At 37.6% G+C, this 14,255-nt stretch overlaps 1 protein-coding gene across 1 annotated transcript in view; it reads left to right on the top strand.

The window, feature by feature from the left end:
* The window catches only part of si:ch211-26b3.4, a 77,775-nt gene that overhangs the window by 19,653 nt on the left and 43,867 nt on the right, over window positions 1-14,255 (top strand). Inside the window, exons 2-5 of the mRNA XM_021471597.2 lie at window positions 4,530-4,693; window positions 13,140-13,342; window positions 13,654-13,741; window positions 13,844-13,885. Of these exons, the coding sequence (XP_021327272.1) occupies window positions 4,530-4,693; window positions 13,140-13,342; window positions 13,654-13,741; window positions 13,844-13,885 (497 nt within the window). The remainder of the gene's footprint in view (window positions 1-4,529; window positions 4,694-13,139; window positions 13,343-13,653; window positions 13,742-13,843; window positions 13,886-14,255) is intronic.

Here is a 14,255-nt window from a genome sequence, read left to right as displayed (position 1 = left end):
TTTCTTTTATCCAAAATGGGGTGCATCAAAAGCAGACGCAGCAGCAGTAGCGTTTGGATGTTTGCAGGCCTTTGTGCTTGAGAGTGTGTTTGATCATCTTCTGAGGGGTTTCCTCATGATGACTCACCTCTCTCAGTGGGAGGGACCTGATACATTTTTCTCTTTGTCAGCTGTTCTTGGATCTGTTCTTGGATCAGTGTAGAGTAATGTGTTAGTGCAGATGTGAGATGGTGGGCTGTAAAGCAGAACAGGGACCTGAAGAGATTAAATCTAGTTTATGTGTGTGTGTGTGTGTTTCCTAAAGGAGGCCATACTCATAGAGAATTGCATGTAATTATGCATGATAATTACCATTTTTTTCTGATGAAGCACTCTCTCATGTCCCAGCTTAATATGCACAGCTAACAGTGCTGCAAAGGATGAAAATGGAAAATGGCAGTTTATAAATTAATGAGCTATTTCTATCTGATCTGACATGAACATTTTCATCTGTTTGGTGAATCCTGACGCAATCAGCTTTTTAAATCATATTAGAGATGCTATGTTTTTATAAAGTAATCTATAAAATATATTTAAAAAAATTTAATCTGCAATGTGAGAACAGCTTCCTTTGTTGTCTATAAAAGCGTGCAGAGAGATTTTTAGGCTAAGGCTGTTTTTTAAAAGGATGTATCTTACAGTACAGGCATACTTCACTCCTGAGAGCCCCGATACTGTTCCATACCACATGAATAATGCATGGTTATGTCAATGTCAAGCAAAAAACAGCATCTAGATGTTCATTAAAAGTATAAAAGTCACTTCAGATCTATTTCTAACTTGTCTACTTACAATCAAAAGGATGAAAAACAACTTTACCTTCAGTATATCAGAGTAAGGAATCGTTCAGTCTCTTGTACGCAACATATAATAAGTAGGCTGCAGTTCACCTAATGACCACCTGTGTCACTAACAACAATGGTTCCTGATTTTTACAAAGTAAAGCTACTTTTTTTAACCCTTTAAGTGTCAATTTGCGTCTAATTTAATCCCGAATTAAATATTTTAGCAATCATCTTAAATTGGATATTATTTGAAGGCTCAAAAAAGAAAGACAGAAAGAAAACAAGTCTGACTAAAAGTTTTTATGTTTAGTGTATGCTTTGAATTGATATTTTGGCAGGCAGTCATGGATTTGTGAGAAGAGAATGCATAAAACATTTATTGATTCGGCTATAACTATCAGACCATTTTTTTTGTAGAAAACTAAAAAAAATTTCATGAGAGCCTCATTTTTGTGGCTTCAACTTGGTCAAATATATGAGATTTTATAGCAATACAGGCTCGTTGTGAAAATTTACCCCTGTGTACATTTCTGGAGAGCGTAAAACTATGTAGCCAGAGCTACATATGGCTGCATTTCATCTTTATAACAGACTGTACGGGGTGGTACGATTCAGCCGATAGCTTTGGTTTCTTTTTGCGCTATTAGCTGACCAATTTCCTACATGTGGAAGGCTGTTTCCACTGTTATTAGTTTGCCCAGTGGCTTACCGTGTAAGTCTGCGAACTAGAGAGGGCTTGACCATGGTAATGGGGTTCGAGTCTGGCAAAGAATGGTTTCAAAAAGAAGATAAAACAAAAACAAAAGGCTAAAAATAAAATAACTAACAGGGTAAGAATGTGGTGAGATCTGATAAAGTGGTAAAAATCAGGAGGACACGAGGGCTTTTCTTTTTCTGAGTTGCTTTTGAAAACACTATCGGTTGGGTTTAGAGAAGGCGGTGGGCGGGTCAATCGGTGCTTTTCAAAACACTATCGGTTGGATTAAGAGAAGGAGGTAGGCAGGTCAATCGCTGCTTTTGAAAACACTATCGGTTGGGTTAATAAAGGCAGTTGGCGGTTCATGCAGTGCTTTTGAAAACACTATTGGTTGGGTTAAGGGAAGGCGGTGGGCGGGTCATTCAATGCTTTTGAAAGCACTATTGGTTGGGTTAAGTAAAGGCGATGAGTGGGTCAATCGGTGCTTTTGAAAACACTATTGGTTGGGTTAAGTGAAGGCGATGAGTGGGTCAATCGGTGCTTTTGAAAACACTATTGGTTGGGTTAAGTGAAGGCGATGAGTGGGTCAATCGGTGCTTTTGAAAACACTATTGGTTGGGTTAAGTGAAGGCGATGAGTGGGTCAATCGGTGCTTTTGAAAACACTATTGGTTGGGTTAAGTGAAGGCGATGAGTGGGTCAATCGGTGCTTTTGAAAACACTATTGGTTGGGTTAAGTGAAGGCGATGAGTGGGTCAATTGGTGCTTTTGAAAACACTATTGGTTGGGTTAAGTGAAGGCGATGAGTGGGTCAATCGGTGCTTTTGAAAACACTCGGTTGGGTTAAGTAAAGGCGGTGGGCGGGTCAATCGATGCTTTTAAAAACTATTGGCTGGGTTTAGGGAAGGCGGTGGGCAGGTCAATCGATGCTTTTAAAAAAACACTATTGGCTGGGTTTAGGGAAGGTGGTGGGCAGGTAAATCTGGGATTTTAATAACACTATTGGCTGGGTTAAAGCCTGGTTTATACTTCTGCGTCAAGTGACCGGCGTAACCCACGGCGCATGTAACGCGCGTAGCTGTGCATTTATACTTCTGCGCGCTGTCTCTGTTGGTCTGCATTAACACTTCCGAAATGCTAGTTGGCAGTGAGGTGTAAATGTTACTCTGTATCGAGTTTCTTCACTGCTTTTTTGCTTTTCCTAAACACTTCTGGGATGTACAAGTGGCTCAAACTCGCTCATTTTGAGGCAGGAACCGGCGTACGTGCAACAACTTTAACTGAGGTAAACACAAAACAAAACTTTCCATCCGGAGCTCCTTCACGGGACTCCACACTTGTAAACAATCGCTTCATCAGGCTCGCACCATTCAAGCGGCTCTTGGTCCCGCCCAGACTCGTCAGCGCTACCAAGCCGACCAATCACAGAGCTTACGCTACGCTTTGTTGTGACATGTAGTTACATTTTTTGAGAGGTGCACGTCAGCAACGCCGACGGCCATGGCGAAGGGCTATGCGTCAGCGCCATAGCATACGCCGACGTTTGACGCAGAAGTATAAATCAGCCTTAAGGGAAGGCGGTGGGCGGATCAATCGGGGCTTTTGAAAACACTATTGGCTGGGTTTAGGGATGGCAGTGGGCGGGTCAATCGGTGCTTTTGAAAACACTATTGGCTGGGTTTAGGGAAGGCGGTGGGTGAGTCAATTGGTGCTTTTGAAAACATTATCGGTTGGGTTTAGGGAAGGTGGTTGGGCGACTCCAGATTAATAAAGGGACTAAGCTGAAAAAAAAAAATTAACAAATATATTTTAACTTATCTACCTTACATTTTAGCTTTTATATACACTATTTTCTGCAAATACTCAAAAACTCCGATTTATTTTATCTATATAGAAAATAACTAAAAGAGTATTTGTTTTGTGGAGTAATAGTTAAAAATAAATGAATATTTTATATACATATATGCTACAAACCAGTATATTTATAATTGTGCTAATAAATGTGCAAACTTTATGATATGCCTACCTTACCTAGAGGTCCCTAACACCGAAATCCTCAACCTAAAAAAGCAGCTCCAGCTCTTCTGGTAAAAATAAGCTTGATAAAACTAGTCTATTTCCATCCGACCAATAGCATCAGAATGGGGCTCGACTATCTGCTCATCCAGCCAATAGCGAATGGGGGGAGTTTTGAAGAAACCGTGGGCAAAGATTAATTTTAGCAATCCCAACTGGTGAATAAGCTCAACACCTCTCCTTTTAGCATTTCTTGAAATCTTGTGTGCGTGAAAAGTGTGTTTGCAGTGTACTTAAATGCGTGCGTGTTTCCAGTATGGATATGTGTGTGTGTGTGTGTAGGACTGTAGGAAATGGAGGCTTTTATCATTCTCAGCGCAGGCTTACCTCCCCGTCTCTAAGCAACCGTTGCCAAGCAGCCCGTATAGCTGGAGCAGAACGAGAGAATGAAGAAAATGAGCACGAGAGAGAGAGAGAGTCTGTTTAGCTGAAGGACATCCTACACACACACACACACACACACACACACAAACATAATGGTAAAACAACACACAGGATGTCTTGAGTGTGTGTGTGTGTATATGAGACTACAGAGCAGGTTATGAAGGACACTGAGCTTGTGTGTATCTGCAAGTTCAGAATGTTCCATCTGAAGAGCCTCTCAACCTCATCCTCTAAATGTGTGTGTGTCGCCGCCTTGCGAAATGCAGGTGTGTGTGTCTTTCAGAGAGACGTGTCTGCAATCTATAAGTGGCTTATCTTCTTTTTTGGGGCACAAAGTGTTAGTGGAATCAGCCACTTGACATCATTTGCAGGTTTACGGTGTGCTTGTGCATTACGTTGTGTGTGTGTGTGAGCGGTGTGTATTAATCATCTTAATGACGGCGTGGAGAGGCACACCATTACACCAGCTCGCGTTTTAAGTTTATTACACAGCATAAATGAATTACGATCACATGATTGTGATTTTCTCTCCGTGTCTCTTTCTCTCAGGGCTGGATGACTGTTTGCTGCAGTATATGAGGACGTTTGAGCGGGAACAGATAACCGGAGAGCAGCTGCTGCACATCACCCATCAGGAGCTGGAAGAGCTTGGCGTGACCCGCATCGGACACCAGGAGCTCATTCTGGAGGCTGTGGACTTACTCTGTGCACTGGTGTGTGTGTGTGTGTGTGTGTGTGTGAGTGTGTGTGTGTGTGTGAGAGAGAGACTGGCTGTGATAATGATGTGTTTGTTTTCTATTAATGACACAACAGACATTTTAATCAAACTCCGCTTAACACTGAATGATTAGCACCCAGCGGGAGTCTTCCAACCAGTACTAGCACACAAAAAAAAGAAGGTATAGAGAATGTGTTTGTGTAGGGGAGGGATGGTGTGTTTTGGATTCTGATTGGCTGCTGCTGGAGGAGTTTATGCATCATAGAATGAGAGGAGGAGCTAGATGTCAGTCTGACTCTGCTTGAGCAGGGGTTCAACCTTTTTCACTTCTTTCTCTGATCAATTTTTGAAAGCTCACCTGTGCGACATTTTCTCAAAAATGTTTGAATGAGATGCTCATTTAAACCTTTTTTAACAATGCATTGTTAACAAATATTATATTATATTATATTATATTATATTATATTATATTATATTATATTATATTATATTATATTATATTATATTATGTTATTATAACAAATGTACATTTGTTATGCCTTCTATTATTTTCTAATATCAGAATTTTATTTAAAATATATATTTTATTTAAATGTAATTTTATATAAAACTAAAACTACATATAATTGTATGTGTATATATATATATATATATATATATATATATATATATATATATATATATATATATATATATGTATATATGTATATATGTATATATATATATATATATATATATATATATATATATATATATATATATATATATATATATATATATATAAAACATACACCGATTCAATGAGAACCACAGGTCAACAGGGAGACTGCAAAAGACCCGTATCTGCTTTAAACTGGACTGACTAAATATCTACTATTAAATAATTAATATTAAAAAATATACAAACACCTGTTGAAATGCGTCGATCTGATGGCGGTCGAATTTGCAGCTGGGTATTGTTGGGAGATCGCTTACAGGAACAGTGAACAGCTCCGCCGGAGCACGTCTGAAGCTCGTATGCAAGTTTATTTTTCAGTCAATGGCAGAAACACCATTGAGCCTCACTAGAACCTCCTGTATAGGCACGCGTCTGTTATAAAACACTTACAGGACATTAATTTGGACAACTATACGGATATATTAAATAGTTTACACAAAAATACACAAAGAGAGACTTTCACGTCAAGCATAGTTAGTGAATAAACAGACTTAACGTGTACAAGTTGCAGACGCGATCATGTTTTTGTCATTTTAATATAGCTTGATTTTACGTTCTGTCGCAGCCCACCTGCAGGATCGCTGAGGCCAACCGGTTGTGAATCCCTGTGCTACAGTTAATAGCATCAGCAGCTCATCTCAGATGGAGAATTCAGGTTTATTAGTAAAGCTGGATAAGAGCTGCAATGAGCTATATGCACATGGACTTTTAATTTCAGTCAGCCAGTCTCAGCACTTCCTGTGAACAGTCTTTCCATTCTAAAATTGCCATGTTTAAGGTCTGATTTCTTTAAAGATTATTCTTCATTGCCTGATAGATATACGTTATGAAGTGGGTCTCAGATCGGACAAAAACACTGCATTTAATTCCATTTCTACCTGCTATGTCTGTAAAATCTGACAGTTTAATTAACCCCAGTATTTTCAATGGAGTTTAGGCACTTGCCTGCTGACCCTGGCGGCACTAGCATTTACACAATCTTTCATCTTGTTTTACGCTTGAACAACTAAATGAATGCTTAAGTCTATTTAACTGAATGTATAGTAATTAATTACAACATCGATGCTGTAAAAGAAACTTTATCAGATTGAAAATAGTCACATAAAGCTTTGCCTAGCTGTGCATATTATGCCCCATTCTTGTCTAATGTGGAGTTGATTTTTGAGTCATGTGACGCGTAGCTTGATGATCAGAGTTTACTGTGTGAGCACATAAATGATGAGGCTTGGCTTTGCTTTGCATGTGAGTTGATCACACAGTGAGTGTTGGTGTTTAACAAAAACATTGCACAGCGTTGACCCTGGTTGAATTGTATTGACGTTTCTTGTGGACATCAATAAATGCGAATGGGTTTCAAAACAATTTGAGCTGTAACTTTGCAGACCGCAGTCCCTTTTTGACATCAGTGTTTTTTAATAGTTATATATTATTCTATTTTTTATTTTGATATCTTTTATTATTATAGTTTAATTTTAATTTAATTTTAAGTTTAATAATTTTGCTTTTGGGTATTTTGTCTTTTTTTAAATGTAATTTTAGTACTACTTCGACTTTATCTTATTTTATCTCTGTCACCTGCCAATTTATTTGTTTTGTACATTTATTGTATTTGATGTTATTATTATTTTTCATTCATTCGTTTCTTTTACTTTAGCTTAGTCTCAGTTCCAGCATATGTTTTACACAGCCCTTCCAGCCACAACCCAGTAATGGGGAACACCCATACAATTATTTGCACACACTATGGCCAAGTTAGTTTAAATTCAGTTCACCTATAGCATATATCTTTGGATTGTGGGGAAACCGGAGCACTGGAGGAAACCCATGTGAACATGGGAAAAGCATGCAAACTTTGCACAGAAATGCCATCTGGTCTAGCCGGCACTCAGACCAGCAACTTTCTTGCTGTGAGGTGACAGTGCTAACCACTGAGCCATCGTTATTATTATTATTTTAATCAATGAACATTTTAAGTTTTGTTTAAAAGATATTGAAAACATTGAAACATGTTTCCAGAAGCAACCTGAAATCCAATTTGAATGTTTGGTTAAATATAGACATAAATAACTATGATATAGCATAAATACAATTGTGCAAATGCTATGAAATAAATGATCCATTGATTTAAATCAGAACTTTATAATTAGAGCTGAAAATACAACTAACTATCTGAAATACAAACCAAATTTTATTTGAGCATCGATATCGCAATGTGTGCATCTACAATAGTATATACAATATATATGTATGTGTGCTTGCGACTTATTATAATTTATGCAAACGCACTGTATAGAAAAAGACTTGATCACCCCACTCTACCTAAGTAAATCAAATCTTTCTAAATAGAGCTGTTCAAATCATCTAGTGAAACTTTTCATTTTAATCATTTAATCATTTAAAGACACAGAGCATTCAGTGAGTGCACATCCAAAGAGTCACTTACAATAACTCAAATTAAAACTTCACATTTCTGCTTAATTTTTCAGCAGTCTACATGATACAAAATAAATAATACATTACAGAATGTCTCTGGAGTATGCTGCTGAATTTTGTAAATAATTAACACAAAACAAAATAAAACATAATGGCTGACCTCTAAAACACAATTACTCCTAGAGATTTTGCAATAAACATTTTCTAATTTTTAATAAAAAATAAAAGTGTCCCCATATCACTAAATCCGCACAAGGTTTTGCTGACCTTACAGGGTTTCCTCTTTTACATTTTTTCCCACTTGTGTTCATTTTCTGATACTACCCAGCTAGGGCTGCGCGATTCTGGCTAAAATAAGAATCACAATTTTTTTTTGCTTAAAAACCAAGATTACGATTTTCTCATCATTCTGTAGGTGTAAAATAAAGGTTAATTTGAGTAGGCTATTATTTTGAAAAAAATAAAAATAAATACAGTGCATCCGGAAAGTATTCATAGATCTTCACTTTTCCATGTTAAAGCCTTATTCCAAAATGGGTTAAAATTCTTTTATTTCCACAAAACTCTACACACAATACCCCATAATGACAATTTGGAATAGACTTTTTGAAATTGTTGCAAATTTATTACAAATAAAAAACCTGAAAAAAAAAACACATGTACGTCAGTATTCACAGCCTTTGCTCAATACTCAATACAGCCTCATGTCGGTTTGAATATGATGTCACAAGCTTGGCACGACTGTCTTTGAGAATTTTTGCCCATTTCTCTTTGCAGTACCTCTCAAGGTTGGATGGGAAGCGATGGTGTACAGCCATTCTTAGATCTCTCCAGAGATGTTCGATAGGATTTAGGTCTGGGCTGTGGCTGGGCCACTCAAGGACATTCACATAGCTGTTGTGAAGCCACTTCATTGATGTTTTGGCGGCGTGCTTTGGTTCATTGTCTTGCTGGAAGATGAACTGTCGTCCCAGTCTGAGGTCAAGAGCACTCTGAAGCAGGTTTTCATTCAGGATGTCTCTGTACATTGCTGCATTCATCTTTTTCTCTATCCTGACTAGACTTCGAGTTCCTGCTACTGACATACATCCCCACAGCATGATGCTGCCACCACCATGCTTCTCTGTATGGTATTAGCCTAGTGATAAGCGGTGCCTGTTTTTTTTTTTTTTTTCCAAACGTAACGCCTGGCATTCTCCAAAGAGTTCAATTTTAGGCCCAATGAATTTTTTTTAAAGAGGAAGGGCTTCAAAATTTACCCCTAAGAATTGGGACAGCACTACAACATCTGCACATGTCATCAAATGTCATTGTGATCTCTTGCTTCATATGAGATCAGACGATCCTGACTGCTGTAGTTATTCCAGTTGCTTTATTTTTAGGTATTTATCTTCAGGAAATCACTAAAGGCATATATATTATGTTGTCATAACTATATAATGTGGCAATAAGATTGTAACTGTACTGCACATTTACACAGTGGCCATATTCATCTATGTAAACACACAAAAAACAACATTAACATTATAGCAGGCACTGTAAAAAGGTCATTCCCAGCCATTACACTTTCCTGACAGGATACTCGAGTGTCATTGAGTGTCAAAATGTTGTGGGACTACTATACAGGTGTTATTATTATAGATTATATTTTTTTTAGCATTTTTTTTTTAAAGCCTGATGGTAAAACACGAACGCGGTTTTGTATGTTTTACAACATGTGCTTGTTTGTTGTAAAAATTCCTAATAATGACAAAAAAATACTAATTTGTGGATCTCCTTTCTTCCGGGTGGAGCTATGCTGCCATTGTGGCTGATGTTTTCTGGGAAATTTTCCTACCGCTTGGTTTCAAATGTGGTCCTGAAAAATCTCGGTTCGAAGGGGTATCTACCCCTTCCCCTTAGCCATACACCTTCAAGCTAAAGAGAATTGGGGAAGGGGACGGGCTAAGGGGTAGAATTGAGATTAGTCTCATCAGACCATAGACTTTTGTTTCTTATGATCTGAGAGTACTTCAGATGCATTTTGGCAAATTCCAGGCAGGGAGTGACTTCCGTCTGGCCACTCTACCATATAGGCCTGATTGGTGGATTGCTGCACAGATAGTTGTCCTTCTGTAAGGTACGCTGTAGCTCAGACAGAGTGACTATGGGGTTATTGATCACCTTCCTGACTAAGGCACTTCTCCCCTGATCACTCAGCTTAGATGGCCGCTCAGCTCTAGGAAGAGTCCTGGCGGTTACAAACTTCTTCCACTTATGGATGATGGAGGACACTGTGCTTTAAGACAATCCTGTCTCTGAGGTCTACAGACAATTTCTTTGTCTTCATGCTTGGTTTGTGCTTTGATGTGTACTGTCAACCCTGGGGCCTTATATAGACAGGTGTATGCCTTTTCAAATTATGTCCAATCAACTGATTTTACCACAGGTGAACTCTAATTAAGTTGTTGAAACATCTCGAGAATGATCAGTGGAAACAGCATTTATCTGAGCTCAATTTAGAGCTTCACGGCAAAGGTTGTGAATATTTCTGTATATGTAATTTTCAGGTTTATTATGTTCAATAAATTTGCAACAATTTCCAAAAATCTTCGTCAGCTCACATGTGATTTTGTGGCAGGGAATACATTATTACATTAAGACAGAGATTACATTTTAGGGTGAATTATACCTTATAAATACAGCATGTGACACTTTTAACACCATTTGGAGGTGTCAATGTTTGCTGGGCGACATATATAAAACAATGTGAAGACTTGTGCGACCACCTCTCCTGACTTTAAAAATATAATTGGCTGGATAGGGATGAATCTAGATCAAATTTTTCTTTTCAATAAATCAAGCAGGCCAACTCCCAGCTACCTGGAAACTTATTTGGATTCTAAAGGCGTCTCACAGAGCTTTTAGAAAGTGGCCTTGAAATGATGGACAACATCACCAAGATCTTCCCGCTGAGCCTATTTATAAAAGCATCTATTCATAATAATGGCTGGAACATTCAGTGGGTGTCTGCATATTAATATGCATTGTGGCTCTAATTTATGCAGTGATTGTGGAGCTTGAATTAGATAAGAGAACAACAGTCACGACTGTAGGAAACTACACGTCAGAGTTGCAGGTACCAATAAACACCTTATATAGAAAAAAAAAAACTGAGAGAAAACCTCTCCTGTCTGAGATGTTGGCCCAGCTGATTAATACTACAAACAAATCTGAGAGGAAATCTGCTGTTTGTGACTAAAAGCATTGAAACACAAGACAGCGTGGATCAGAACGGTCTGGTGATTGAACTATTCATCTGATCGATTCACAGAAATGATGGGTTTCGCAGCTCTCCAAGCAGCAGTTCTAAGAAAATGAGATTTATTCTGAGGAATGCCTTTTCTAGATATGAATGGAGACGTGATTGTGTGCTTTATTTCATTTCACAGTGTAGGCAGAGTTTTATTTGGGAGTTTCTCGGTTAGTGTGAATTGGTGACCCTCTGTACATGCTGAGAAAATGCAGCTTGATAGGTTTTTCTGCTACATTCGGTGCCTAGAATGTGATGTTTTATGTTTCTGAATGATAAAATCAGCCGCATGAATGACTGCTGTGCTTCGGTTTACTGACCTGGACTCTTTTAGACATAACTGCTTGATTATATGTTGAAAACAATATTTTAAATGAAATAAATACATCTGAGATGGTTTGTCAGGCTACCAATGTTTAAAAGTTTTTTAATGTTTTAGTTTTTTTAAAGTTTCATATCTCCATGCAAGACCAAAAACTCAACAATATAGTGAAATATTATTACAATTTGACATGATTCTTTTCTTTTTTAATTTTAAAACATTTGGAAATGTTATTCAATCACGTGTTGGCAAAAGAAATAATTTTTAGCAGTCAATTGTTCCTTCATAAAAAATATTTTAACATGATTTGGTACTGAGAAACCATTTGTTATTAGTATCATCAATTTTGAAGTCATTTATTAAAATAATTGTTGAAAAGTCTTAACTGCTACTGCATTTTAGCTGAATAAACCTTGCAAATTTGCACAAACGCACAATCGTGTGAAAAGCCTGGTAGATTAATTGTTGTGCAATGAAATATAGCGTTACTAACCGTAACACGCATGGACAGTGCTTCTACATAATTCATTCATATAACGAACAGCCAGAAAGGGGAAATTGATGGATTTGTGCCAATAACTAGCATTATTTACCCATAACAATGTACAGCAGCACCCATAACTGCCAGTGTGTTTGTGAGCTTTTTATATTGTTTCTATTCTAATTTGCAGTTAGGTGGAATAAATAAATAAATTGAAATGCAAACTAAAGTATACATAGCAGAAGTGAACAAATAGATTTTCCCTTCAGGCAAATATTAATCCCACACCAAATATTAAAGCAAACACTAACCCACTATAACGTCATCACTAATGATGAAATCTCCAAAAGCCCGACAAAAACATTTGTGAATTGTAGCTCTGACATGGACATGAGGGTTATAAATGAGTGAAAAACAACTACAGGTGAAGTATTTTGATCACGAGTCTTTAGATTGTGATTATATCTGTTTTGTTCTGTTGATATGTAATCCAAGTGTTCGTAGCTTGAATCGTATGGAAATATGAGTGGATTATGCTGCTTTTACAGCCCCTCACACAGCTTGATCCACGCTGGGATTTGTTTTAGGTTTTGGAAAAGGAAAAATATTCTACCACCCTGTCTAAACTTTTAGAATACCGGGTATCAGGTTTGCAAAACCCATATGCACAATGCTTTGGCTTGTTTCCATCCCTCAAAAGCTTGACAGACCTCCTGTGCGTAGCTACGGTTGGTGTGTGGTGGTTTTCGGTTGTAGCTTAGTGAAGGGTCATTTGAGAAGTGCCTTGAAGGGGGCTGGGCATGTTAGGTACTAGAGAGCATTTGATTGGTCAAGATGCAATGAGAAACTGAAGTATGAGATGACGTGAAAAAAAACCCCAATCCAGTTAATTGGAAGTGAAAAACTGCAGGCTTTATATGTTTATATCAGTTTTATGTCTTCTAAATGTGAATTTTGTCACTATTTTATAGCTTTTAAATATCCTTAAAACTAACATACTGATACTATCTTCTAAAAAACTTTCTTTTAATTTCACAAGAGCTTTAAGTTAATCCTTACAGCAGTTGGCTGCCACCAAAAGAAGTTTTGCACTGTTGCAAAAATGTATTATTATTATTATTATTATTATTATTATCATCATTTAAAAAAGAAACTTCAAGAAAATTGTTTAAACAAAAGGTCTGTTTTGTTGCAGAACTATGGTCTGGAGACTGAGAATTTGCGGACTTTGTCACACAAACTCAATGCATCCGCTAAGAATCTGCAGAACTTCATCACAGGACGTCGTCGGGGAGGACATTATGACGGACGAGTGTCAAGACGCCTTCCAAACGACTTCCTGACATCAGTCGTGGACCTCATCGGAGCAGCTAAAAACCTACTAGCATGGCTGGACAGGTAGTCAAACACACAGCGACAGGTCGTGAACTCACCTGGGCTGAACGAAACAGACCCAAAACCATTTAATATTGCAGATGTAACTAACTGAAATCAGACCTTATAGGATTGAATCAAACGTGAGTCAATTAGCCTTGATGAGTCGTTCAAAAAGCAAACCAGCTCATTATTTATCAGGTTCGCAGAGGATTGGCGCACATGGCCTGTGGTGCTCAAAAGCAAGTTCAGTCCAGGTTTTGTTCCCATCCTCTATCTATAATGTGTAAAAAATGCACTGATTTCTGTGTGTGTGTGTTTTGCTTTGTTTACAGGTCTCCATTTGTCAGTGTTTCTGAGTACTCAGTGCTGAAGAACAATATTGTTCAGCTCTGTCTAGAGCTAACCACCATAGTACAGCAGGTGTGTGTGTGTGTGTCTATTTGTATGCACATGTGAGTGTGTTTTGGTATTTAACAAACAGCATCCTTTATTAATCTAACACACAATTTCTTTTTCACTTAGGATTGCACAGTGTATGAAACAGAGAATAAGATTCTACATGTGGTGAGTGTTTTTGTCCACACACACATTTACTGCTTCACACAGACACACAAGCTTGTTCACCTATCCTTTCGATTACCATAAAGATTTCTTTTGACTATAAATGTCAAAAAATATGTACAGTAGTACACCTAAAATGAAAGCCAAATGGACAGCAGAAATATATAATCATTAACATTAATTATTTCAAATGATTTTAAATGTGTATTATTTGATCTGGGAAGATATCTAAATTAGGCTTTTAACCAACATATTACGTTGAGGGTCAGTTTAAAACTGGTTTGATGAATATGCCTGCAATGTTTTGGCTGTCAGAAGTGTTGTGGAATTTTTTTTAATGATTTTAATGTTTGCCAATCAATATGACCCACAA

The sequence above is a fragment of the Danio rerio genome, chromosome 5 (genome assembly GCF_049306965.1).
Source record: "Danio rerio strain Tuebingen ecotype United States chromosome 5, GRCz12tu, whole genome shotgun sequence".
Lineage (NCBI taxonomy): Eukaryota > Metazoa > Chordata > Actinopteri > Cypriniformes > Danionidae > Danio > Danio rerio.
The sequence above is the reverse complement of the archived record's forward strand: the minus strand, read 5'-3'. Positions and strand labels throughout refer to the sequence as shown.